Source organism: Hirundo rustica, chromosome 8 (genome assembly GCF_015227805.2).
Source record: "Hirundo rustica isolate bHirRus1 chromosome 8, bHirRus1.pri.v3, whole genome shotgun sequence".
In the NCBI taxonomy this organism is placed as follows: domain Eukaryota; kingdom Metazoa; phylum Chordata; class Aves; order Passeriformes; family Hirundinidae; genus Hirundo; species Hirundo rustica.
In genome coordinates, this window is record NC_053457.1 from 29,241,387 (window position 1) to 29,268,208 (window position 26,822).

General features: G+C 42.0%; 1 protein-coding gene across 3 annotated transcripts in view; it reads right to left on the reverse strand.

Annotated features, from left to right (window-relative positions):
* Positions 1–6,922: 6,922 nt before the first annotated feature.
* The window catches only part of HSPA12A (heat shock protein family A (Hsp70) member 12A), a 52,902-nt gene continuing 33,002 nt past the window's right edge, over positions 6,923–26,822 (reverse strand). For all 3 annotated transcript variants that reach the window (XM_040071087.2, XM_040071089.2, XM_040071088.2), the window contains exons 8-13: positions 19,411–19,582; positions 16,349–16,435; positions 15,714–15,818; positions 15,035–15,293; positions 13,306–13,409; positions 6,923–12,061 (exon numbers count right to left, since the gene is read on the reverse strand). In XM_040071087.2, the coding sequence (XP_039927021.1) occupies positions 11,427–12,061; positions 13,306–13,409; positions 15,035–15,293; positions 15,714–15,818; positions 16,349–16,435; positions 19,411–19,582 (1,362 nt within the window). In that variant the 3' untranslated portion in view covers positions 6,923–11,426. The remainder of the gene's footprint in view (positions 12,062–13,305; positions 13,410–15,034; positions 15,294–15,713; positions 15,819–16,348; positions 16,436–19,410; positions 19,583–26,822) is intronic.

Sequence of the window (26,822 nt, forward strand, 5' to 3'; positions counted from 1 at the left end):
TGCATATTTATTTCCATACCTTCCTGGGATGTGTCCTCAGAGGTTGCAAATAGGAATTTTATGATGTTTTGCCCTGAAGGCTGTTTTTTCTTGATTGGAGTGTAATTCCCAAACTGTTTTGCTCCACCCTCACCCTTCAGAATTATATTCTATGTGTGGTTGTACTAAAGCGTGGAAGAACAAGGTTAAATTTGTTAACATCTTGTTGCTGATATAATCTGGGAGCAGTTTCTTTGACAAAAGAGATATTCACTGGAAAAAAATTACCATATTTTTGCCAAAAAAATTACATAATAAGTTCAGATACCTTTTTTTTTTTTTTTTTTCTAAAATTTGAAGATTAAAAAAAGGTAAGATGTATCCCCATTCTTAACTGGTCATAAAAGGTCAGCAGGGGACAGAGGAAGAAAGGAGAGGGTTGATGTGATGCTCCACAGCTCTAAATAAAAAAACAAAACAAACCAAAACAACCTAATAGTGCCCTACCTGACACTTACTTCTAAACTGTGCTTGCAGAAAAACAGAAACAAGAAGCAAGGTACTCTTTAAATTAGTCTAAATGTCGTGTTCAATTACACAGTGATAACTGGGTGGCTACTGCACTTGCTATCACTTTGATGACCTGTACTTTTTGAGACCCAAAGACAAAAGTTGCATTCAAGTCCCCCTGTTCTCTGGCCCATGGAATTATTGTTGTCTGTTTATCCTAGGAAAAATATTACCTTTAATCACATTAAGTAGATAATGGCTTCCCATCCAACCAATTAAGGAGGTGAAGGGGGAAAAAAGGGGATCTAAACCTCCACAGTAATGCATTTGTTCAGATAATAATTCACATTATTGTAATTTAGCATGTAATTTATATAACCTACGTCTCAATTCCACATGAAAAATAAGAGCAATGAACATTACTGGTGGCTTGGGTGCCTGAGCTTGGGGTGTGCAGCTTCACTGGGAGTCCTGATTATCCTCTTTGGAAAGAGAGTGCAGTCCTGAGTGCATTTCTCACTCAGAAGAGGTTCTTCATGGAGGAGGAATATATACAGCCATCACCTTAATTATATAGGATGCAAAGCATAGGATAAGCTTGTCCTTCCTGAGGTGATGGAAGAGCAGGAGCCACCCCGTCCTTCTCCTGACACTTCTCTCTGTCTTCTGGCTACAGCCCAGGTCACACTACAGAATCTGCCACAGGAGCTGCTCTAATGTAAATCAAACAAACTCTCCGTCTGGACCAACCTTTTCTGTACAGTCTTTTATTCTTTACCCAAACACCAGCCTTCTCGCTTTTGAGGAGGGGAAAAAAACCATCAGGAGGGAAGTGTGCAAGGGTTCTCCACCAGCCCCAGCTGGAAGACTCGGCAAAGGAGGCTTCTCCCCTTCACTAAGGACAGAATGTAGATCCTCAAGCCTTTGCTTTAATTCCAAAAGGAGCCAAAATATCTTTGCTGGGTCATGAAAATCAGCCTCTCATTCCCTCCCACAGAACCTGAGTTAGGAAGCCTCTCCTGGTGGCTGTGACAGAGGGGACATTGCTCGTGTGCCATCCCTCGCTGGGTCTGAAGGGATGGCAACCCAGCAGCTGAAAGCAGCATGTTTTCATTGCATAGGACCCTTGTAAGGTAATACAAACTTCTTTTTAACCAGGGAAAAATGTTAAAAGTGGAGAGCAGAGTGACTGCACCGAAGAATAATTCTCCTTTTGACCCACAGAGAAAGAGGTGCCTAATGAAAGTATATGATCACGGACAGTGTGAAGATAACTGTCTGATCAGATAATGGAATTGTTTTCAGTGATAAGAATGAATCCATTACTAATGCAAATAACTATAATAATTATAATTTGCAATACAGTAAAAATCACCTAGTCTACCTCCTCCTCTGACAGGAGACTGTATAATAAATTATAGGCTGAGGAAAAAAAAAAAAACCAAAGGGATAAAGGTTAAAAGATTAAAAAAAAATCTGAAACTTAAATGCTTAACAGGGAAGTCAAGCCCTGAAAGCAGAAATTGGTGCTATTAAATAAAGCAATTGTGAAGAATGAGATATTATGGAATTGATTAGCAAACCAGAAACCAAGCATTTCCTCATATCACTACCTCTTGTCACGGATTTCAATAATTCTGAAAGAACAAAAAAGTAAGAGTTGGCGTATAACAAGGAAATTAATTATTTAAATGTAGGTGAATATGCTAATAGTACTCTGGGAAGATGAATATAACTTCACACACAAAAAGCCCCCAGAAGGTTCAATAAATTTGAAGAGTTTCTCTGGTTGCTTTTGCTTTGCTTTAGTATCCAAAACTGGTCCAGATGTTCAGGTGTTCCCAGCTAGGACTGCTCATCTACAGGGTAGATCTTTTAGGGTTTTCCAAGTTGCTCATACCAATTCCATAATCTTCTTTGTTCCTGTGAGGTATTTTGGGCATTGAGACTGTAAAAATTCTTTATTTCCGTTTTGGAGGAGTGGAATAGAGCAGATGAAACAAAACCTGTGCAGGATTCACTGTTGGCATCAAACTTCATAGTTTTATCGGACAGAGCATTGGGAATCTCCCAAGAGATCACATGATTCTTCCCCAGCCATCAATTTGAGTAAAATAGCTATTAAATAATCAAGTCTAAAGCATTGTCTTCCAAAACTCTCCATTTAGATCTTCATTTCCCAAAGGTCACAATGTCCCATAACAGCCACAGAGGAAATCCAGAGATTTCAGTGACATGGGTGCATAAGGGAGGCTTAGACGACCAGAGGCGCTGACATCTAGTCTAAAGTAGGGGTGACTTCCAGATTAAATGAATCTTTAACTCAGAGTGGAACCCGATCTTCTGTGGCTGGAGTATTTTCCTGCATTTTAAATTCGGAGTAAAAAGCTCAGTGTACCCTGCCAATCTCCGAAGTCAGAGATTTCTCACCCTTTTCGAAGTTTTTCATTGCAGCACTTTTCATGCAGCTGAAAAGCTCAGCACACTTCAGGCCAGCAAAGCACAAGCAGTTTATCAGAACTTCCACAGCACAGGAGTTCAAGGAAAATGCTTTAACGATGCAAATTCCAAAAGCAAAGTGAGTGGAAAACTCACAGTCTGCTTCACAACCATGACCTGTGGTTACCTCGTAAGTGCCATTTGCCCAGAGCACACCCAGCCAATATAACATTGACTCCTGTAACAAGCTCCTGAGGTATAAACACATACCTTTGAGCTTAAAAACAAGAATGCCTTTAATCAAGGTCTGCAAAAGACAAAACCACAACGTGCCTCAAATCCCCACATCCCATTTCATTGTCTGTTGGTGCTTCACCAGGGCTGTTTTGGAGAGGGATGCTCCCAACACGAGTCCTTCACATGTGTTCACACAGAACAACTTCAGCATCAGTTTCCAAATCTCCTCCCAGCAATAAGATGTTTATCTGCCAGAAACCAGCATCCACTGCCTAATCCTCAAAGCTCCCAACAGAGCCATAAAAAAGATCACAGGTCTAGAAAATGTGATTGAAGCACCTGGGATTTAATTAAATAATTAGGTTCAGGGCATGCATGAAACTGGTCCTCGGATATGTCAAAAGCTGTCAGGGCAGGAATGAAATTAATTGTTCTCGTGTTCTCTAGGGGTAGGACAACCACAGAGTCAAAGCTGACATTATGTAAGACTTCAGAGAGATGAGGACAGTGAAGCAAACAAACTGCCCAAGCAGGTGACATCATTTCAGCATCTGAAGTTTTAAAACCAGATTAAACAAAAGCTGAGAGTAGTTTAGGCAGAACTAATATTGTTTTGCAGCAGAAGGTAATATATGATTGATGCCTGAGGTCCTTTCCAGCTACATAAAACTCCTGTGATGCTCTGATGGAGCTGCAGTTGCAGCAAAATGTACTGTATGCATCTCAACAGAGAAGAGAAAAAACCCTGAATTATTATATGGTACTTGACTCTGAAAGGGAGAAATAAAAATTCCTTTGGTGGGAGAGGATCAGCGTAGTTTGTACATCCCCTCAGTCCTGTAACATCCTTGATAAGTGCGTGGCACTTTCTGATCTCCAGTCTCATGTTTCACCCATAGGACAAAACAAAAGAACTACAACATTAATTTTAAAGTGTTTTGGAACATCCTCAGTGACGTTACCTGATTCTTCAGCTGCCTTACATTTATTAAGCTGAAACGCTGACCTTGTTTCCCGAGTAGACAAATCTGTTCTCCTGCCCACCGTGCAAGGAATTTTTCATGGACAAGGCTATGTGTTCACAACACCCTGCAGACAATACTGCTATCCAGACCAACACACATAACACAGGGAGAAAATCACCTGAACAAAGATGCTGGAACGCTCTTTGTAGAAAAAAACCCCCACATTTAGATACAACTCCTGCATACATCATGCAAAACCAGCACCTTCTCTGCTGGATTCTGCTCTACTTAAGGCTAATTTCCTTCAGCTCCACTCCTTTTGAGGAGTCAATACTCACCTAGGCAAAGTCTTGTGGGGGTACACAAGATGGGAAAACAGATGCGTTACAATTGTCAGAAGATGAAAAGTAAACCTTCTGAGCAATCCATTCCCCCAGTGCTTCAGCCGCAGCCCGTGTGTGTTACCAAGTGCTGCAGGGTGCTGGGGTGTGAGGAGCACCAGGGCAGCACCCAGGCTGCTCTTTGGACTACAAAGGAAGAGGATGTGTTCAGTCTGGTGTCTGCTCTTATCAGCTGATGGCAGACGGAAGTTCCTACTAGAGGTGCAGGGATTACTCCTCAAAGGGAAGGAAATACTCCTTGTTGCCCTTAGGAAAGGGAGAGTCACCTTTCTAACTCCTTAGATCGCTGCAGTTTAACAAACCCTGGCAGTCACAGCTCTATCTCACCACTCTCTGCTTTGAAACCATCCCTGACCTTGTGACAGCTGCAGCACTCCCGTGCCTCTGTTCTAGCACATCCAGGTCCTGGTTACACATCTCTCCTGCCAATTCCTTTGTCTCCTTACACTCCTCCTCTGATGTCTTGTCTCTGCTGCAGCACACAATATTCCCAGAGTAAGCTTAGATTTATTTTTCATTTCCCCATGTCTGTGTCAGCTCACCTGAGGACACTGACAGAAGGATCATAGTGGCTGCAATCTATCAATTTGCCATCACATGGTAATGAACACCATGACCTCATTCAGTGACTTCTGCACTGGGCACAAAGCCAGAGCTCCTGGGATATGGCACCTAGTAAACTTTTCCCTACTATTACAGTCCCTGAAAAATGAGAAAATAGGTACTGCCTTCAAATCACAGCCAGTACCTCATCAATTGTACGTTGGCTAAAGACAATACAGAATTTCCTGGTTTGCAGAAAAATGTTTGCAGTTAACTGACTCAATATATGGCATAAGGATGGCACAAGATGGTTTTTGCTGTAAGAAACTGACCTTTGCATCTGTGAACTGCATAGGCTGTGGTGGAAATTCCTTCCTTTTTTTGGAATTCTCACATTTAAGTCTCTAACTTGAAGGAAAAAATTACAATACCTTATCGTGACTCTGCATTGATTCCACCACAAAAATGTTTTTGATTGTTAGAAGACAGCAAGGCATGAATGAGAACTAATAAAACAGAATTTATTTAAAAAAAAAAAGGGTACGTACCAGACTGGCAAAAACCAGGCCTGAATTCCAGTCACACAAAGCATCTGCACTTCTCACTGATTTATCCACGCTGCACCTCTTGAAAATCAAACGGTTCTTGCACTGAGTAAATGAGCTCTGAATCCACGGTCCCTAAGACAGAGCTGGACATTGCTGTCAGGGAGGCACTGTTACAAGTTGTTTTATTCCACAGCTATTCACAGGAATACAAACTGCAGATTTCAGTAAGGACTGACGTGATTTTGTAGAACCAACAACTTACACAACACCCCTTCTATCAAGATGGGGCTGTAGCTTTAAATATAAACACACTTCCATGAGAAAGCCTCAAAATTTAGAAAAGTTCAGTGTAAGGACCAAATTCTGAATGCACACACATGAAACTCCCCTGGAATCTTCAGCAGTGTGGTAGAACACCGAAAGCAAAATTTGGTTCTTAATGTGTCTCTGAAGACTGTAATTATATTTCCCATTGTACTAGTAACATTAATTGAATGTTTAGCTGAAATCAAGTTCATTACAAGTTAAATACAGTACCTAGCCTATTAGGATGGTGTTTATAATTATAGTCATAAAGCACTTGTAAAACACCTTCATTGCAGCAAATAGGTGGAAGCTGGGTGTAGTGGCTGCTAAAGCATCTCAGTTCACTCTCTGCGTCTTTGCAGTATCGTGGACCAAGGTCACCTGTGCCACTGAATCACCCCCAGAGCTTGTGCCAACACTGCTGAATTTCAGAGGGATACTACCTACAGCTGATAGCAGAAAAATGTAATTCTGCACAAACTGCAATGCAAGGGTTTTTTTCTCAGTGCAGCTGGACCTTACTGAACATCCTGAGATCTATAAAGAGGAATATTCTCATGCTAATAGCTGGTTATTGGCCAGCTTCTCGGCCTGACAATGCAATTTTAACAATAAAACAGTTTTCAATAATACAAGACCTAAGACATTACAGTTCTCTTTGATATTTCAAATTTTGTGTTTGATTTCCTGGCTCTCTGAGAGCATCATTACAGAAAATACCTGATCTGCTTTTGGTATTGCCCAAATTCTTTCTCTGAACTCCACCAAACACCTTACTCAGAGAGAAACACTGGTTTTGCTGGAAGCTGAGTCATGAGCAGCAGTGAAATTCCAGCTTGGGCACACAGGTGAACTAAAGCTGTACAGATGGTTGGTGTCACACACATCACAACCACAGGCCAAGCACAACCACTTGGCCTGTCTCACTTTCATAATAAATTAGCTTTCTTTTTATGGCCGTTTTCGTAAGAATAGCAGCACCCAAAAAGAGAAATTTGGTTTTAAGGTATTTTATTTGACATGATTGAAGACACAAGAACACTCAAGATACAATCCAGACAAGTTGTGAACAGCTCCAAGTATCAGTGAAATCTGAATTTATCTTGCACAGAGGTGAACAAGACCACAATGGTTGGTTTTATAATATAGTTTAAGATTATTTCAAGCAGGTGAGTACTGTGACATTATGCCCAACAACTTTTATACTATTCATCTGCTTAAGCCACTTCGTATCATAAATATGCAGCTTAACTTGGCTATTAAATCTCTGCAATATATAATTAGCCTTCTCATAATAATGCATTAAAACTCCTGTATATGAATATTGGTATACTCATACCAGCACAAACTGTCCTAACCACCACTGCACATTTATCATATTCTAGCACAATTAATCATGCCATCACAATTAGCTGCTAAATTTCAGCCTAGAGTTCAGTAACTCAGACCCAAACTTGCAAGTTGCTGCTTAGAGCAAAACTCCTGCCAAGACCTTCTGCTTTCCCTATGGATAGCTGGCCTTGTTGTCTTTTCAACATTAGGTTGCACAATGTCATCTGAAACCCCTACCAAAAAAAAAAAAAAATGCTCTGCAGGGGAATGTCCTGCAAAAGTATCACAACTACAATTCTAAAAATGCCTCATTTCCTAGTAAATTTCATATAAATTTTACAGCCTAACATCCTTTATCGAAATGGGCATCCACATGCCTCTTACAGTGTGAAGTTGTTTAATTGGGTTATAGTCTACAGACCACAGCATAATATTCTACTTAACAATCCTAATTCCTTAGAGGGACGAGCTAATTTTCCACTCTGAAAGAGGGCAACAAGGACAGCTGGGAGTTTGTTCAGTAGTTCAGTGCTCTGCAAAGACAAGTGATAGTGTTCTCATCAGACTGAAGGAGGCAGTGCAAAAAATATGTAAACCACGTTTTACAGTTACAGGGATTTCAGCAACAAGCCCCTGCTTGGATCCGGATGGGATCTTACAAAAGGTGACTCAGAAAGGGCAGAGGATCGCTGCTGTGCTTCAGAAGAGCTGCAGAAGCCACCTGTAGCTTTCCCTGCAGACAGGCTGGAAACAGCACAGAAATCATGGGCCACCTGATCTTGCAGGTCACCTCCTCCTCACAGGGGAGTGGCAGCAATTTATTAGACCAAATCCTGTGTTAAGGCCACTGAAAACAAATCTGTGCAGAACTGGACAGATTCAGCTTAACATAGCATGCAAAGACAGCAAAGCCTATTTTTCTGTAAGAATTTTGTGTTTTGGCAGATGGAAGTAGTAGACAGACTGTGTCTTACCTGCAGCTACAATACAAGAGTGTTGCCTGGCTTTGGAAGGTAGTTTTTCATTTGTTGTTGTTGTTTTTTAAACTAGAGAAGATCCTTATCAAAACCCCAAAACCTAGTCAAGAAGCTGTACACCCAGATTTTACAATCTGATTTTTTGTTTTACAGGAGGATTCATCCATTATTATGAAGAATTGCTGGAGATGGAATGGTCACCATCTGAAACAAAGAAATTAAAACCCCAGCAACAGACAATTGCATTTGTGTGATGTGCTTGGCTGGCATGACTTGCATTGCAGGAAGAATGCTGTATTCTCAGACACACCAACCTTTCTTTCCTATTATTATGAGATCGGCCTTTTACATTTCATATCTTACCATCTTCAAAAGCCTATAATTACAGAAGCTGATTGAGAAACTGTGTTATTTAAAATTAACAGCTGAATGAAATCAACAGAGGCAAAGTGCATTTTTATACAAGAAAATAGCACTGTAGAAAGAAAGAGTCTGTACAATATTTAAATATTGTATATACATAAAATTATATTGTTCATAACTCATCTTAAAGTTTCTCTTGTTTGTAAACCATGGAAAGCAACACGCACAAAAAAATTCCCAGTATTTAGCTTTTAAAGCATTTAGCAGGCAGCAGGAAATCGACTGCTAGCAAGCACACTTTGTAATTATAGAAAGTATCCAGCAGGATACTGGGACTAGCATTCTCCATAGTCCTTCATTTATTTATTTATTTTAAAGCTGAATGCAGAACACATTTCCCATTCAACCAGGGAATTCTGCAGGAGACACAGAAAACTCAATGACAAAATGCAGTGGATCAGTTCTGCAGCTCTTCTACTGTGGCAAAACTCCAGGATAAACACAGAATGTTTAAGTGCAGGATGGGAACATGAATTAATGAAATAACTGATAAAGCTTTCATCTCCCAAAAGTGTCAGTAATGGATTTAACTCATGCTCAACTTTTTAGAAAGGAAGGTTTAGATTAATAATTAACACTGCAAAGTTTTGAACATGTCATGAATTCCAGCAGGTAATCAGGCATGCTTTGGAAAGTGTCAGCATTTCAGGGTGATTCTACAGGTTGGTACCAGTCTGCTAATTTGGAGTGGAATTAGGATTTGAATCTGAAACTGTCAGTTCATGGCAGACACAGAATGTAGGTTTCAGAAGATTTCCTCCTGTAGCATTTTGCAAAATAAAAACTATTCTAGTTACAAAAGAAATTTGCCAGGTGAGCATGCTTAAGGAAACATTTCCACAAAGTTGTTATTTGGAAAACAAGATGCTACCATGGCCATCAGTGCATTTCTCCTGTGTCAAGAGCTCTATGATCACTTCCAGGAAAGGTAAACTTTATTTAATGCTATTTGTAGTTTCATTCTATTCACTTCTGCCTTCCACTTCATTGGCCATTCAATTCAACCCAGCAATATATTTTACTGAATTAAAATGCTTGCTACAAAAAATATATTATGGTACTTTTGATCTGAAAGTTTTGTCACTTCTGAATTGTTTAAATGTTTCTGAACAGCCACCATCCAGCTGTTCTTTCAATCTTAACACAGGAATGAACAAGAAAAGAAATATAATCACTTGAGGGAAGTGCTTGATAAAGCAGATGGGTCAGAGGGATGTTTACAGGCTGGAGAAATGTGCAGACAGGAACTTCCTAAAGCCCAGCAAAGCCAAGTGCAAAGTCCTGACGCTGGGCAGGAATAACCCCACGCAGCAGGAGCAGCTGTGGCCCAGCTGTTTGGGAAGCAGCTTGGCAGCACAACAACGCCCTGGCATCGTGGCAGACACGAAGCACTGTGCCCCTGCCACACAGAACACCAACAGCCTGCTGGGCTGCACAGGGAACAGCACTGTCAGCAGGGCTGGCAAAGTGATTATTCCCCTGATTCAGCCCTGCTGAGACCACGTCTGAGCGCCAGGTCCAGTTCTGTGCTTCCCAGGACAAGAGAGACATGGACACACAGCACCGAGACCAGCAAAGGGTCATGGAGGGGATGAGGGGATTGGGGGATCTTCCATGTGAGGAGAGGCTGCGAGAGCTGGGGCTGCTGGGCTCAGGGAGGCTCAGAGGTGCTAGGAATGTGTACAAATGCCTGAGAGCAGACAGGGAAGAGGATGGAGCCAGACTTCTCAGAGGTATTCAGTGAAGGAGCAAGGAAGAGGCAACACGCACAAATTTGAACTCAAAAAATTCCTTTGAAGCTTAAGAAAAAAACTTTTGCAGCGAGGGTTTTCAAATAAGTTGCCTTGAGTTTAGGGATCTTCATTTTGGAGATAAGAAGAATTGGAAAAAGCAACTTGTTCTGACTGATACTGCTTAGAACAAAGAGGTTTTATCAGATAGTCAATGGATGTCCCCTTCAAGCTCAACTACTCTGTGATTCCGTGGTTTCAGATGGAGACTAATTAAAATAAGTTTAGAAGACCCAAAAGAGATATAGGTTTGTTCTTCATATTATTTCCCAAAGCATAATGCTAGCTAATTAATCTGACAGCTTGTTCTGAGGGCTTTGACAACAAAGGCCTTGTTTTCATACTGGAGCTATCAATATTAGGCCCCCAAAACACATCTGTATTTCCTAAATATAATTTTAAAGATTTCTGGGTATTTTCCTTGCTCAGAATTTAAGTAATTTAGATCCTATTTCTTTGAGTCATTCATTTTCAGCACTTTAAATTCTGAAAGCACTGGGCAAAAATCAAAATAATACAATAAGACTACTAATTTGTTCCCATTGCCAGAGGATGGTGCTGTTTAAACAGATTTCCCACACAGATACACCCCCTACAACAGCCACGTGGGTTAGTGAGTTTTCAGGAGGAAGACGAAGAAGAACAAGGCAAAGAGATTACATTTTGGTGTTTTTTTAACTAACTTTCAGGACCCAGCAATAATCAGTGTTTTACTTTATAAAGGTAGATCTTTAAGCATGCTTGAGTAACTTGGTAACTTTTACTACCTCTGGAACTTTTGCTCCCGAAACTTTTTAAAGGTCTTTCAATTTGCAGTCCTCGGTCACCAAAGGACACAAACAGAACCTACCCCACCTTGCTAGCTGTTCTCATATAGCCTGCTGAAATTCAAGGTGATGACACGACAGACGAAATCCAAAAAATGGGACAGTGGAATATCAGTCTCACAAACAGGCTGCGGTGGGGGAAAGGGCCGTTAGTAGTTTAAGAAATCAATACCGACTTTGACACTTTTAGAGGTCGCAACGTCAATGGCCACGGCCTTGATTTCAGTGTCCCCAAACTGCATCAGTGTTTTGATCTCGCGCCGGTTGGGCACGGAAGCGTCAGTTCCCGTGAGGTCCAAGCGCAGCGTGCCGCACTTCTTCACGCCGGGCTCGGTGATGAAGCTGACGTTGTCTTGCTCCGAGCTGTAGATGTTGATCACTATTACTAACTGAGAAGGCTTGGCAGGCGTGTAGCTGCGCGTCACAGTCTCTCCCAGGGCCACAGACTGGTCGGCTGAGATAAATTTGTCGAAGACGTCGGTGCACCAGCGCGTGCCGTCTTTGACGAGGAGCTTCTCCGCGGGATGCTTGCCCTCCACGAAGCGATTGAGCACCCCGACGCCGTAGGTGAGAGGGGAGCGCCGCACCTTGATGACAGCAGGGTCGAGGCCAAAGAGAACGGCTCCTTTGAGGATGGTCAGACCCACATCCTGGGGAATGATGACCCGGCACCGCGAGCCAAAAGCGCTCTGGACGGCTTGTTGGAGCAAGGGGGATTCGGCGAAGCCGCCCACCAGGAAGAGAAACTTCACATTGGTCACCTCCGGCTTATCAAACACTTCACCTGAACGGAAACAGAGACCATTCCATAAAATCCATTCTAACAAGGCAATGCGAGCGAAAATGCCAATGTCTGAGTGCACTGAGCGCTCCACGCACGTGATCTGAAACTGCCAGGTCTGTGCCCACACTGCCACCCTCAGCGTGCACCAGTCCCACTTCTGTTATCTCCAGTGTATTTCACTTTGAGTTCACTCACCTCAAGCCATACAACATTTCTGGAGTGGCATTTAAAACTGACCCTTTATTGCATTCCAGATAAATCACTCCATTTCAAATTCACGTATTATTTCTGACCCCAGCATCTTAACCACAATAAATGCCATCTGCAAAATAATCCCTCTTTACATTTTTACAGATTTTCCTTCTTAGCTTGAGCCCACATCTCCTACTTTCAAAAAAACCATGCAGTTAACTTATAGGCTCAATTTTAGCTCAAACAAGTGAGTTACCTATCCAACTGCTGCAGCCCTAGGTGTCTCCCTCCCTCCCTGCTCACATATAAGCTTCTCTATACTTGTCTTATTAAGTTCCAGAATTTAGCTAATAATCCCTCAGGTATGATTGAGCAAAGGTGGATATTTATTCCAGATAGTGCTTTGTAATGTGTAGAAAGCAACACTTTTCTCACCACAAGCGTTATACTCTACTTGATACAGATTTCATCTTCCGCCAGGAAGACCTTAAATAGTAACTCCCCCAATAAGCACATGCCATTTTCCATTACTGGACAAATAAATTCACTGCAGCTTAAGCCATGCCTGGAAGTACTTTTACCATGATGCATCATTTACTATTTGTGCTTTAGAGATGTCAGTGATTTGGATGGTCATGAACCAATGTGACCTTCCACTAGACAGGAATGAACTGGAGGTCTTAATAGCTGGAACAGTCAGAAACGAGTTACAGCTCTGGCATAACTTAATTGTTGTCTGAACCAGGAAAAAGAAAGGCAGGATCTGGGTTTCTCAGTGCATGTCAGCCCTCTGAATGCTTGCAGCCCTGGAAGCACAGAGTAATTGAAGCTTAGGCAGTAACCAGCACTAGAGCTGGGCAGGAACATGTGCCCAGGACAAATCCCTTACTTTTATTATTTTTCTAGCTGACTTGTAGAGAGCTGCAATTTTCAGAACTGAATTCCTTGTCCACAGCTGGTGCATACCAGGAGGGTTGTTACTGGGTTGAAATGGGTGAGCAAAGCTCCAGTTTCAGCTCAGCCAGGAAGTGGAATCACACAGAGATACGTACTCAGGTGCTCAACGATCTGGTCAATCGTAGGTTTGAAAAGAGCATTCATTGCATCCGGGCTCATCCTCAGCATTCCCTGGGAGGACCACTTCACAAAGTCCACACTGCAAAGGAACAGTGAGAAAAAACATTAAAGCACTGCAGCTGAGCTGCAAAACAACCACCATTAATTAAATCAATAAATGAGCTTACAGAATTCTGCATGAGTTTTCCTTGGAAGGAAGTGCCCCACCTCACCCTAGCCCCATACCAACTGCAGTTATGTAAAATTCGAAGGGAGAATTATTATTTTGGCTTGTCTAATTGTTGTTTTCTTTGCCTGATTGCCTTCTGCAGCATTAGCAATGCTCAACTGCTCTCTGAAACAGCTGGCAGCCAATGCAGTGCTCACTCATCTGAAACAGCACTGATTCATCCCCAGAAGGGCAACATTTAGATTATAGCAGTAGCAGGCCAAAGTCACTGGAAACACACAGGGAAAACTAGCAAGTTGGGAAGCCTCAGGAGGCAGAAGGGAGAACAGCATTTTTAATGAGGCATAACACTTATTAAGTGAACACAGGCATTATGCTATATACACATCTATATAGCTCAGTAATCTCCCTTTCATTCATGCACATTACATGTCAACCTTTACATTCTATCCTGTTATCCAAGTCATTTCATTTCATCTGAAGGAAGCATTTAGCATTTCCTGTAAGATTCACCATTAAGACTACTAATAAAAAGGAGATGGCCTCATGAGGGGGAGTATTTCAAGAGATTTTTAATGATTTCTGAACCTCAGATTCATTTAGAAAGTGACTTTTAACTGGAAGCCAAGCCATTTAATCTTAAGCAGTACATTTACCAATAACTTCTGAAAGAGATGCAGGAGTTCCAGCCTGAATACTACATTCAACACTGGCAAGTTTAAAAAATTAAGGTATAAGTACTAAATATCAAATCTTCTCCTCTCAGATCCTAAGCCTTTTGCCCCAGATTCACAGGTTCTCTTGTTCATTCTCTTTCACACCATTAAACTCCAGGTTTTCTGTAATATGTAACTTCAAAAGATACAAAATGTCCATTTATTTCTGCTCACTTCCTTTTCTACAGCAGCTCACAATCTTGTCATTCCGGGTGACTTCTTGATACTGAAAATCATAATTGAAATCTCTGGAGGGGATTGTGTCTCCCTGCCTATCAAGCAAACGATCAAATTTGTAAAATACTGTAAGAAGCAAAAGCCTGCCATCACTTCATAAGCTGAATGCTTCCCCCTTGTAAAGTTTTATGTAGCAGTGTATGTTTTCTCCAGTGATCTTATACTATTAACAACTTCCCTCAAGCCACGAACATGTTTAGACATCTCACAATCTTGGCTTTTTTCCACGATCCAGGCTACTAAAAATTAAGGTTCTAGGCAACAAATTCCGTGTTTGATCTGACATTCCTAATTAACATGCAAGAGACTCGCAATATCCAGTCAAAGAAAGCGATGCAGTGGAGGCCTAACAGAAGTGCAGAAATCAACACCGGAAGAGTGCAAGTCTGGTACAGAAAAGCTTTTTGCAAGAGATCGATCAGAACTCTTCATTCTGGAAACTGCACCAGGGGCAACCCCATTTTCTCATCCTTGCACTACACTTTTACGCCGTCACCTTTCAGTCCTAACGTAATCAGGACGTTTTAATTATTTGTTACCAGCAGTTGATCCCTCATGCATGTGTTTCAGCTGCCTACTCACTTGCTTTTCCTCAAGGCGTGCTCCACGCTGTGACCTCGGAACTTCTTGTAGTAGTCAATGAAGGAGAAGGGCAGGGTGATGTTCAGGGGGTTGGTCCTGTCGGGAGCTGCCGCCCGCTTGCGCGACTCGAAGGCGATCATCAGATCCACCCAGGCCGCGGGGCGCTTGATTTTAAACTGCTCAATGAAATCTTCCCCAAATATTTTACACAGCAGCTTTTCGAACTCGTAGTCCACACCTAGAGAACCGTATGGGCCACCTGTAGCCCGGGCAAAACACAGCTTTAATATTCTGGCTATTCTTTAATATTCTTATGACATTTCCAGCTGACCGCACACGCATCAGAACAACGCTACCAGGACTGTCACAGGAGAAGGTCCACAAAAAGAGGATGATGTTTCCTAAATGTGATAGTTTGTCTAATACACAACATGATCTCCCCTTTGCCTCGCTGTTTCTCCTGTATCCTCACAGCCACTGTAACACCACCACTATAAATGAGTGATTCAGCCAAGCAGCAGCTGGGTTATACAAATTCTGAGTGCTGGTCTCATTTCAGGAAGAACTGCCAGTAAAACGCAATAAAGGCAAACATTTCCTTCACTGACAAGCCAAAACATTACATAAATACATAATACACCATCTAACCACATAAAGCAAGCAGTGGAAGTGGCATTACCTGTTGCCTTGTAGAGCTCCTTCAGATGTCCTTCAGGGAGCCTGATCTGATGGACAGTCATATCCACTGTGCCCCCTCCGCTGTCAACCACGATGTAGCGATCACCTGGAATGCCAAGGGAGAGGCCAGGGGCATTTACACCGCTGTGTGCACACCAGGAGCAGCTCTCACTGCAAGGAGAGCTCCTGAGGGCACCAGGGGAGATAATGGCCAACAGCCAGCCAGCAACCGCCCTGCTGGACTTGATCTTTGCTAGTAATTATAACACAATGATTGATAACAGATATCAAAGTCACATGTCCAAAGCTACTGATGGGGCACAGCTGAAAAGGGGCACTGCTCATGCTGCTGGTGTACATCCTAGAGAGTTACCAAATATTATATCATATTTACAAAGTCTGTTCTGAGGAAAATATTCTAGTTGCACGGCTTTCCACCATCTCATTAATAAATCTTATTATGCCAGAGCATACAGAATTGCAATTCAGCACTTGTGACTAAGGGCAGCACACAGACTTGTGGTTTTTATCCTTTTTCCATTTATAAGCACTGTGCGAACAATGCAGTGCACAGCACCTTTTGTGGGAAACACAAAACCAGTGAGAGCAAAGTTTGTTCAAGGAAGTTTGTTGTACCTTCCTCCAGCTCAGACCAGATCTCTCCTATGACATTTTCCACCATGAAGGTCCGACTCTGCCGGTTCCGGCGCACGTGTTCCTTCCCTAGTGATTGACAGAAAAAAAAAAGTTACTGAAAATGAAAAAGCATGAAGAAATAAAATCACAAACTGCAGGAAACAAGCGCAAGCAGGCTGAAAGATCTGTATGTATCACTTCTTAACAAAACAAATGTACAAAAATTATTGCATTGGGACCAGGAACATTAGAATGTCACTCCTGGAAAGAAGGAAAAATGGTTTATAGCCACCCTAATCTCCCTTGATATTGTTATATATATTTGTCTTTTAATCTATATTAATTACCTAATACAAATAATGCAAACTAATCATATATAGTAATAATCTAATAAGAAAGCTATAAGCAGGTCTGACTTGCAGTTTTTTAATGCACTCTGGCTTGCAAAGTGTGTGCTGGCAGCAGGGTGGGGGGCTGGCAGCCAGCTGTGCTCACAGCAGCCTCACCAGCAGGTGACAGCCCCAGCCCTCTTCCCAGACAACCCCACAACACCCAGGATGGGAGAACATTCCCACATTTCCAAAGGCCACTGCTCATTTTGAGTGCTCAGGCAAATGCCTCCCAACCTCTCAGGATGTCAGTCTATCTCAAAACCAGCAGCCAGAGGCACCGCTGCTCAGATTAGTAACTGCTTAAGGACACAGTGATCTCCAGGGCTGACCCTCACAATACACCAATTAAAAATCAAGTGTAACCTTGCAGGGTTATTACAACAATCTGCTAACTTGCAAGACTTAACTGCTACTTAGGCATTTAAAAGATGCAGAACAGTCTGTCAAGAGAAAGCAGAGTAGTGAGAACCTCTGCTCTTTATGCTTGTGAATCAACCTCTCTAACTGAATGATCAAAAACCCTACGTTCCCTGTGTTATCATCACTCACCTTCAAAGGCACTTCATAAAACACTACAAGAGAGGCATCCTGGTTTTTTTCTCTGAAAATACCAGCACGCAAATCACAGAATGCACTCGCTTCCTGTTTCTATAGAATCTGAAAATACAGCATCAGCTCCACTTGCTCCTGCACCCTCCCCAAAAAGACCCCACGATGCAGAGAAGCTGCCCCAGCCCCAGTGCACTGACTTGGCAGCACAGGGAGAGCTCAGATGAAGCCTCCCACGACAGAACAAGCTCTAGGTCCAAGCAGGGCCTGTCAAGCCCACAGAAATCAATGGCAATCCTTTCATTCCTTCCTGTGGGCCAGAAGTGAACACAAGAGCCAGTCTTTAACTACAACTGAAGCAAGCTTATCCTTGCTACTATGAACACTAAAATTTTTGTTTTGACTTCACAGCAATAATATGGTCCTTGGAGTGCTTCTCTCTGTTTATATTTAAAGGGTTTTTCTCCTTAATCTGTTCTCAGCTTGTCTTGGGTGCTTGCCATGCCTTTATGAAATTTTAATTCCAACCCAAATTAATTCACTCCAAACTTTGTTTTCATTAATTTTGACATAAAACCTTTCTCATCCCCAATAGCTTTTTACCATACAAAGTCAAGAATGAGAGCAGTACCCCCACCCAAGAAAAAGCCCATTAGCAGAAATCCATGATCTGCCAGATTCTGCCCAGCTTCAAAACCCTAACCAGATAAACTCCTTTATTATTTTCCCAGAACCAAATTACTGTGTTGTCTGAAAGTGAGTTCATGTAAAATCACATGGAACTGGAATAGTTCAGGACACAAATGAGGGGAACAGAAGCCAAGGGGCCCTGAAGGGACTGAATCCTGAAAACAGATTGTGTCCTGTACTATGTGTGGGCTTCCAAACACTGAACACATCTGACAAGTGCTGGCTAGGAGAGCCATGGATTTGAGAGAATGATGCAGTCACTCTGCCTAACTAAAAAAAATGTGCTCTGCTAAGTGCAGGAATAGCTCTACTAGCTTAACCTCCCACTTGCCTCTACTGTTTTGACCTAGCAAATGTGATAAAATACAGACTCTTCTGAAAAACTCCTTCTAGGATAGATTGTCACACTACCATTGGTATCAGGGCAACTGTTACAATTCACAGAGACATAGAGAAATATGCACATTATGCAGCAATCAAATGTTACTGCTGCAGGCCATTTCCCTTTTTTGTTTCCTCTGACTCCCTCCAGTTTCAGTGGGCTACCAAGCTCAAAAAACTTCGGTGATGAAGGATCTTCTGTCAAGTGACTTACAGTGGTCCCATCTCTGTCCCTCCCCTTCAAACAGCGACAGTAGCAACAGATCCCAGCTCAATAAATCAGAATGGCATTATTCTGTTGCTCTTCAACATGCAGATAAATGTATTGCTTCATTCCAATGCCATGTGTTCCACTGAGTGTTGAAACTCATTAACAATATTCCATAAAGTTGACACCAAAAAGCATCTGCCAATACTTTGGAACACCTCAGACTGATTGTTTCACTGTAGATCCAGTTATTTAGCACTGCCTCAATAATGCAGATAATCAAACACATAATTGCTTCCAACAAATTAAATGAATAAAAAAGATCCAACATGAAGTACTAACATAAATTAGGGCAGAAAAATACCATTGTGAAAATACTAAAAGACTCCCACAGCATCCAAATAAAGGCAAGACAAGAAAACTACCTGCATGCTAAAATTCAAGTGTATATTAGAAGAATTGTTCCCTGTGAGGGTGGTGAGGCCCTGGTAGGGGTTACCCGGAGGAGCTGTGGGTGCCCCATTCCTGCAAGTGTTCCAGGCCAGGTTGGACAGGGCTTGGAGCAACCTGGGATAGTGGAAGGTGTCCCTGCCCATGGCAGAGGGTCAGAACTAGATGATTTTTAAGTTTCTTTCCAACTCAAATTATCCTGTGATGTCTGCTGGCTCATCAGCTAAACATGTCTAACTCTGGTTAAGCATCAAAACCGTTCATAAAAGCAAGCCGATGCCAGCCTGAAACGTTTCAAGAGAACAAGGACAACAAGAAATGGTGAGAAACCAGCACTTGGGGACAAAGCAAACTTAGGCATGAGGACGTGCAAAGCGAAGAAACAGAAGTACCCTGTGTAAATCCAGTTCCAATAGTGTCACTCGAGCTGTAGCCATTGACAGGTGCCCTACTACTCAGGTCTATCATCTGGTGCAGGCGCAGCTTTCGGCAGTAGATAGAGGCAGCCTCGGGTTCCAGGGCAATGATCAACTGCTCGGGGTTTTCAGGAGATGCCATTCCTGCCTGCGAGAGAGAAGGGATCAGAGAAGTGGGGTGGGGAAGGCCACAGCCCAGCAGACCCTCTCGGCACAAGGCTCTCCTCAGCTGGGTCACCCCGCAGAGCTCACCCCACAAAGGGGCTGCTGCCAGGGGCTAAAGGCCTGCATCTGGGAACTGTCCTGCCCACACTGTAAAGCACAACTCCACAGGCTCTGACAGGGAGGTTTGCATGCACTTACCATGCTAAGTGTCTAACCGAGCACTTGTGTACATGACAGGTGGAGAAACGAAGAAAATCGGTTTGACACCTGTGATAATTGGCCTAAAACCTGAACTCCTAATTAACCTGTGAATCTGCCAGCTAACAGGGGCCCCAGCCTCCTTTCAGCCTCCTTTCAGCCTCCTTATACCTCTCCTTGCCACAACAATATTTTAAGTATTTCTTTATGCCCCAGATATTCACAGTCCTTGCCAAAATGAAGTTCCTGCACTGTTTAACTGTATAGGAGTATACAATACACTTCACCAGTAATGCATCTTCTGTCTTACAACCAACATTTTCTATTTCAAAATGCATTGCTTAAAAGTATATTTGCTATTACAACGTCTTCAAAATGCTCAGTATACTCAAGGAGACAAAACACAACAGGACAGGTTCCCTAAAATGTAATGAGAACAAGCCTAAAAATAAAACCACATTACAAAATCAGCATTTGCTATTCTTTCGATTTTCTTACTGGATTTTCAGCCTTCAGACAAAGATATTTTCAAAAAGCCACAAGTTCTTATGTAACTACATTGCTCTCAGAACCAGGCTTAAAGAAAAATATTCAAAGAACAGTTCACAAAACTGTTTTAATTTCTTCTTCCCGGTACTTCTGCCTACTGAATGACATTCTGTTAAAACAGACATCTTTCAACTATTTCTGCCAACTTTTGGTGTTACATGCTATTACTTTTCAGTTAAGTGTCTCAGTACTAAAGCTTGCTAGCAAACAAATAAAAGCAAACATTTTTCTGCTTCCACAGTCAGTCTTCCAGCCTTCAACTCATACACACATATACTGTGGTGTCTCCAGAGCATGCCCAAAAGAAGGCAGACTCACATGGAAAGTCTGCAGACCTGGACTAGAATGTGGCTTCTTTCACACAGCCACATTGTGGACTGTGGGAATTGCTGCCTCATTGACACCTGCAGCCAGAAACTCCAAGTAAAGTTGGTTTAAAAAGTAGTACCAGGATAAGACTTGGAAACATGAAACTGTCCTTCATATTTACTGACTCATTTTACCCTCTCCATCCTAATAAGTAAGATAAACAGGTTCTTAAAGAAAGCATCTTCCTCATTGTTGGTAACCAACAAACAAAAAAAGGCAAAACAAGAACAAATAAGTTCTAAAATGAGAAAGAGTTAAACTCTTAAATCATGGTTGCTCATTATTTAAAAGCACACCATGACTGGGATTATGGTCACTTTGTAGCCTTTATTGCTGTTGGGCAAACCTTTCTGCTTCAGTTACATCCACTGGGCTAAACACCATGATCCGAAATTAGCAGAACTGTGTGGGAAAGAAAATATTGTGCAAATACTACAGAATATCAAACCTTGTCAGCTCTGCGGCAACAGATGTTGAAAAAATGCTATATTGAAAAGAATGTTTGCAACCAAACTTTCAAACTTTGGAAAATACAGATTTACAGCAAGGCAGAGTAACCCTAAAATGTATAAAAAGAGTATCAATTAAGCAGAGACTCTGCTGGCATCACAGCACTTGTATGTGAGCATGTTGGCAGATGCAGGCTTAGATAAAGCCCTGGAGCTGCACTGGGGATGAGGATGTGCCTTAGGACAACCCCTCTCCCTCCTGTGACCCATCTGGATGTAGCAGGCACAAGCAGGGCTGGTTTCACTCCAGCTCACTTCAACATCACTTTTCTCCAGCTGAGCTTTTCCACACAGGAAGCTTTGGTTTGCTCCATTGGAAAGAGCAACATTCCAGATCTGAATCAATACTCAGGTCCCTGACAAACTGATTTGTCTGATCTGCTTAAGAATTCCAAAAATTTCTGCACACAAACTGTCCTTGCCTTTGGAGAGTTTTGCTGAAAGCCTGATCCAGACCTTGCTGCATTTCTGAGTGCAACTTCCTGCTCTATCCAATAAGGGCTCGGAGAACAAATAGCTCCCAGCTACTCTGCTTCAGTTTCCACTTGTATTAAATCCATTATCATGTTGTGTGAGAGCTCTGAATCTGAGTAGCAAGTGGGTTTTTTTCCATATCTAGCTATGTGGATGAACCCAAGAGTGCTCAGTCTGCTCCTCGTACTGAGCATGCGCCAGCAGCACTGACAATTCTTAGTCTCAGACCTACACACTTAAAGACAAAATTGTATTTTAGGGAAAAAATAGTTTGTTGCTAAGGATATTAAAATCCAAAGGCTACAACGTAAAGCATTTGCAGAGGTGACAACTGAGTTGCACACACATGGAAAGCACTGGTGCTTCCTGACTGGAGGTGGTGGCGGGGAGAAGATTGTATTAATTGCCAAATCATCTGTTCTAGGGGGAATTTTAGTACTAACTCCCAAGGCTGGTTCTGCTAAAAGCCAACAGTAAACCATTTACAATAACATTTGCTTCCTCCCCTCCTCCAGCAGCAGCCTGAACCATGAACTTTTCACATTGCAGTCAGGAGAGAAGGCAGTGACCTGCAGCGGATGGACTCGGATCTGTGTTCTCAGACCCTCCACGCACAGCAGATGCTATTCTTGCTCCTTTTTTCTCTCTAGCTATGATTTTAACATACCCAAAATATCTCCTGAGGAAAACATCCAACAGAAATGACAGTTTTCAACAGTTCAAAGCACAGCTGATCCTGACAGAACCTCAAGAAGAAAGTGCTGAGGTTTTTAGTTTAAAAGATTTTCTTACAGAGTTTGAAGGTAACTGGTGTTACAATGAAGAATGTGTTGTTTCACATCATAAAAAGACCACAGAGAATCTTTTACAGTAAAAGGTACAAGGCAGCCAACACATATTTTTATATGCAGACACACATATATATGTACATATATGCACACATACATAATTATATATAAATATATATGTAGCAATCAATATTTCATACCTTCTGTATATAGTATTTCTACTTATGAAAGAGAGCACATTACATATATATCTATACATCTACACACAGCACAGAGAAAATGGGGGAAGGGGAGACGATAAAGAAACACGAGCACATAAATACTGCTGGGGAGGAATGGAGCAATGAGGTTGTTTTAATACAAGCTCCAAGAGGAGGACTTGGGCAGTACATCTGTCCCAACATTACGGCCAAGGGACAGATGGGAGAAAAATATTGAGCATGCAGAGAAAGAGGAGTGGAAACAGCAGGCAGCCAACATGAAGAAACAGTGATGCATTTGTTAAAATTATTAATTGCAGGCATTTGGGAATTTGCTGTATTTTACACTTTCTGCTTTCTGTCTGCCTCACTCCGTGTTCTTGCCCACTGCTGCCCAAGAACTGCTATAATAAAGACCAGGGATTGACAAGTTAACAGGCCCAAGCAGGACATATCTAAACAATGTCTCAATATTCAACATTCTAGAGATCATTCTGGCACTGGAACAGACACACCAATTTGCTTCTGCCCAGGGCAGCTTGTAGCAGACTTTAGAACAGAGCAGTGTCTTGATTTCAGCCTGCTAAGGAGATTTTCTTGCTCCCACAACAATCATTAGCAGTCATCACTTATGGAACATGAGGGAAGCAGACAGCAGCTTCCCCAAGAACACAAAAGCGGAAAACTCATCACAGGATTACAAAAATTCTTTGAGCACAAAAAAAATCTTAAATTAATTTGGAAGATATTGCCGCATTTATACACCTGGAAGAAGCAAAGAACACCATGAAAAGAACTGCTCTAAAATTCAGCTTTGCTCATATGCTTGAGGACTAGGATTTAATTTTTTGACAGGAGAACTCCAAAACCTCACTCCCTCCAGTAGCACAGGTCTGTGTGCTGGTGCCAGTGCATTGCTGTTCATTTGCCAAGATGCATCATCAACAGCAAACTTCAGAGTGCTGCAAAGTCTCATGAACTGGAGCATAAATAACTTCACATCCAGGTGCAGGTGAATTCTCACCCTGGCCACCAGCTCTGGTTTTATAGCCAAAGAGGTATCACCAGGAGAGAGTCACAGGTGACCACAACACCTACCTGACTCCCTGAACAGCATCAGCTGCCAATTGTTAGACTTATTCAACACTAGCAAAAATTGGACTGCAGCTCACTACAGCACTCTGAGCACTTAAGAGAACTGTTTTCACTCACTCCACATGCAGAATCACCATTACTACAGATTTAAAGATGCTGCTTTTAAAACCAGCCTCATGTGCCACAACACATAGAAAAAAATAAAGAAAAAAAATATCAATGCACTTTTAATTTTTTTTTAGTATTGTAAAGTATATGACACTAAAGACAGCATTATAACAGAATATTCCATGTAGTCAGTCTTTTTAAGGCAGGCCTAGATGAAAATGTCCCGTCTCAAAATGCTGCTGTAATTACAAGCATCAGCAATTAGCTGCAGTTCTCCACAGCCAGATAGAACACCAGCGTGTTCTTTATTTTTTACACCACAGTGACCTCAAAACAAGTACAATGTTAGGAAATACACCATCATTGACAAGGCACCTGTTTTCTATTTCTATTCTTGCAAAATATTGAAAGCAACAGGTAAAGTTCCTTTTTTGTTTTTTCAGAAAGACAGATCAGAAAAATTTTTAAAGGGGAAAAAAAAGCCTGACCACTGATTTGCAACACAAGGAACATGCCTTACATGGAATGCACCTCTTTTTTTGAGTTATAAAACTTATTAAAAGAACTGATTGGAGGAATTCTACTTTTTTTTTTCTGCTTTGATATATTTTTTAGTCATCTGAGACCAAATTCAGTACTGCTGCAGGGCTGTAGGTACTGCATTCAAAATGAATAAAGCATTTCCAGATACAAAAAATGTAGCATAAATAAAATAAACAGATAAACACGTGAGAGAAAGCCACCCTCATTACACAGTTGGAAAAACAAGGCACAGGAACTAAAAGGCTTTCCTTAGGGTTGCACAGGAACCCACAACAAGGTGGGAATTCCCTCCACAACCCCAGAACTCCAGTTCAGTGTCACAGCCAAATGCTACTCTTCCCCAACCAGCAAGGTTCCATTTCTGCCATGGAGCACATGCAGGAGCTGCAGGAACAGCTCCATCACAGCCTTGGGTCCCCATTCTTCTCTCCCAGTTTGTCACCTCAACAAGCTGCACTATTTTAATCACTTCTGAAGCAATGCTGCACACCAGATGAGTGCAAGGATCCATTTTTCAGTTAGTAGGAAAAAACCTTTTAGACCTGTTATACCGCTGAAGCCTCATTTGTAGGCACCAGAGATAAAATTTGGAAGTTGGATCCCATGAAACAGCTCAGTAAAGATGATGGGGTTCATTATGAAACCAAGCTCTGCAGGACATCGTTCAGCCAAAACAAGAGAAGCTGAGAATTAACATCAACATTTTTCTATTTTCCAAGATACTTATTATAATTAGTAACAATAGGAGAGGCATGATTGCAAGTTAAGCACTCTGCAGACTGCATGAAGAAAGTATTGTGAGGCTGAATCAAGGCAAGACAAAAACAGGGGCTGGAAATTAAGTGCCTTGTGAAACTTCCACTGTTTAAACTAATCAGTTCATTGTGTTAAGGGATTCGTGATAACACCATCCACTTAGAGCCTTGGTGAATGAGCTCCTCTAATCCTCCTCCTTCTTTCACTAGCTAGCACTTTCCCCAGTCCTATGGCATCAGGCTGGGATGTCACAAATCAATGACTGAGATCTAATTACGGAGGCAGAGCGTGCCAGGAAAGATGAGCAACATGGGAAAAGACTCCCAGCATTATCCCAAAGAGGCACTCGAGGGGAGGAGGCAGGGCTGGCAGGCAGTGGGGCGAGTGGGTACCACAAAGCTGCAGGAAAAGCACAGTGCATGCACTTTCGCTGGATCTTCAGCCTGGAGAAGCCGTCAAAAAAGATGTTTGAAAATCACTACACCATCACATACCCTGATGCTTTGCCCTTAGACTTCAAAATGATGGAGAGTGCTACAGTACAGGAAATATCGTGGCTGAAGAGAATAGGCTGAGGTCAGACAGCCCAGTTAGCTCTGCCCACTTATCTCTTCAAAGACAGATTCTTCGAATTGCTCAACAGCCACAAAATAAACAGGATTTTCAAAGATTCCTCTCAGTGACCACAGCGAAGAGGCTGGGTTTCCCAAAGGCAGGAGGAAGAGCTGTTCAGTGCTTCCCTCCTTTCAAAATTAAATATTCTGGATATAAGAGCCTAGATGAAAACTGAATATTGACTTTTTGTGTTTTTTAAATCAAATCAACACAATGTTTGGGTGGTGGCTGATGCTGCAAAGATCTGACATCTACAGCATCACAGAGGCACTTCTTGCTTTACAGAAACAAGAGCATTTTGCTTTCTCTTAACATTCACTAACAGATCTACATGAATGCCTGTATTTTCACACTGTTATTGCTGGTTGAACTAAAATCAGGCTCGTGGCACAGGCTGTCCTTCCTCCTAGTCTGATCAGGTGTCACTGATACTTTGCATCTCACAAGTGGGAACATTGTGGATAATTATCACAGCTGCAGAATTCTTTCAGTGTCAGCTTCCCCATCTGTGCAGCTCAGGGACAGCACAAAGATATTCTCATCTCTCTGTAAGAAAACTGCTTGAGAAAGCACAAAGGACATCTCAGGCTATGGTAAAATAGTAGTAACTTCATTTTTGCAGACAAGGGGAATACAAGCTGTGGAAGATGACAAAGCCACTGATGGACGGGCACAAACTGGAAGCTGAGACCCCTGCAATGGTTTTCATTTACTCACTTTGCATAAACATAAACAATGAAATAATATGAAAGGCATAAAAGGATGAAATCAAAGTAAAAATTAGCCTTTAAATCTTCCTTAGGATTTTGAGTTTATCCTGAGGGCTCTTTCGGGGTCTCAGACATTTTCTCTTCTGCCATGAGGAAGCAGACACTGTCACTAGATACTTATACACTATTTCCCAGCTTTTAAAATACCAGGGGGTAGGCTTGGCAGTGCTTTCTGAATTCCCAGGGCTTGCCCATACCAGAAGCCTGTATAAAGGAACTTAACCCATAGAAAATTCACAACCTTCCCAC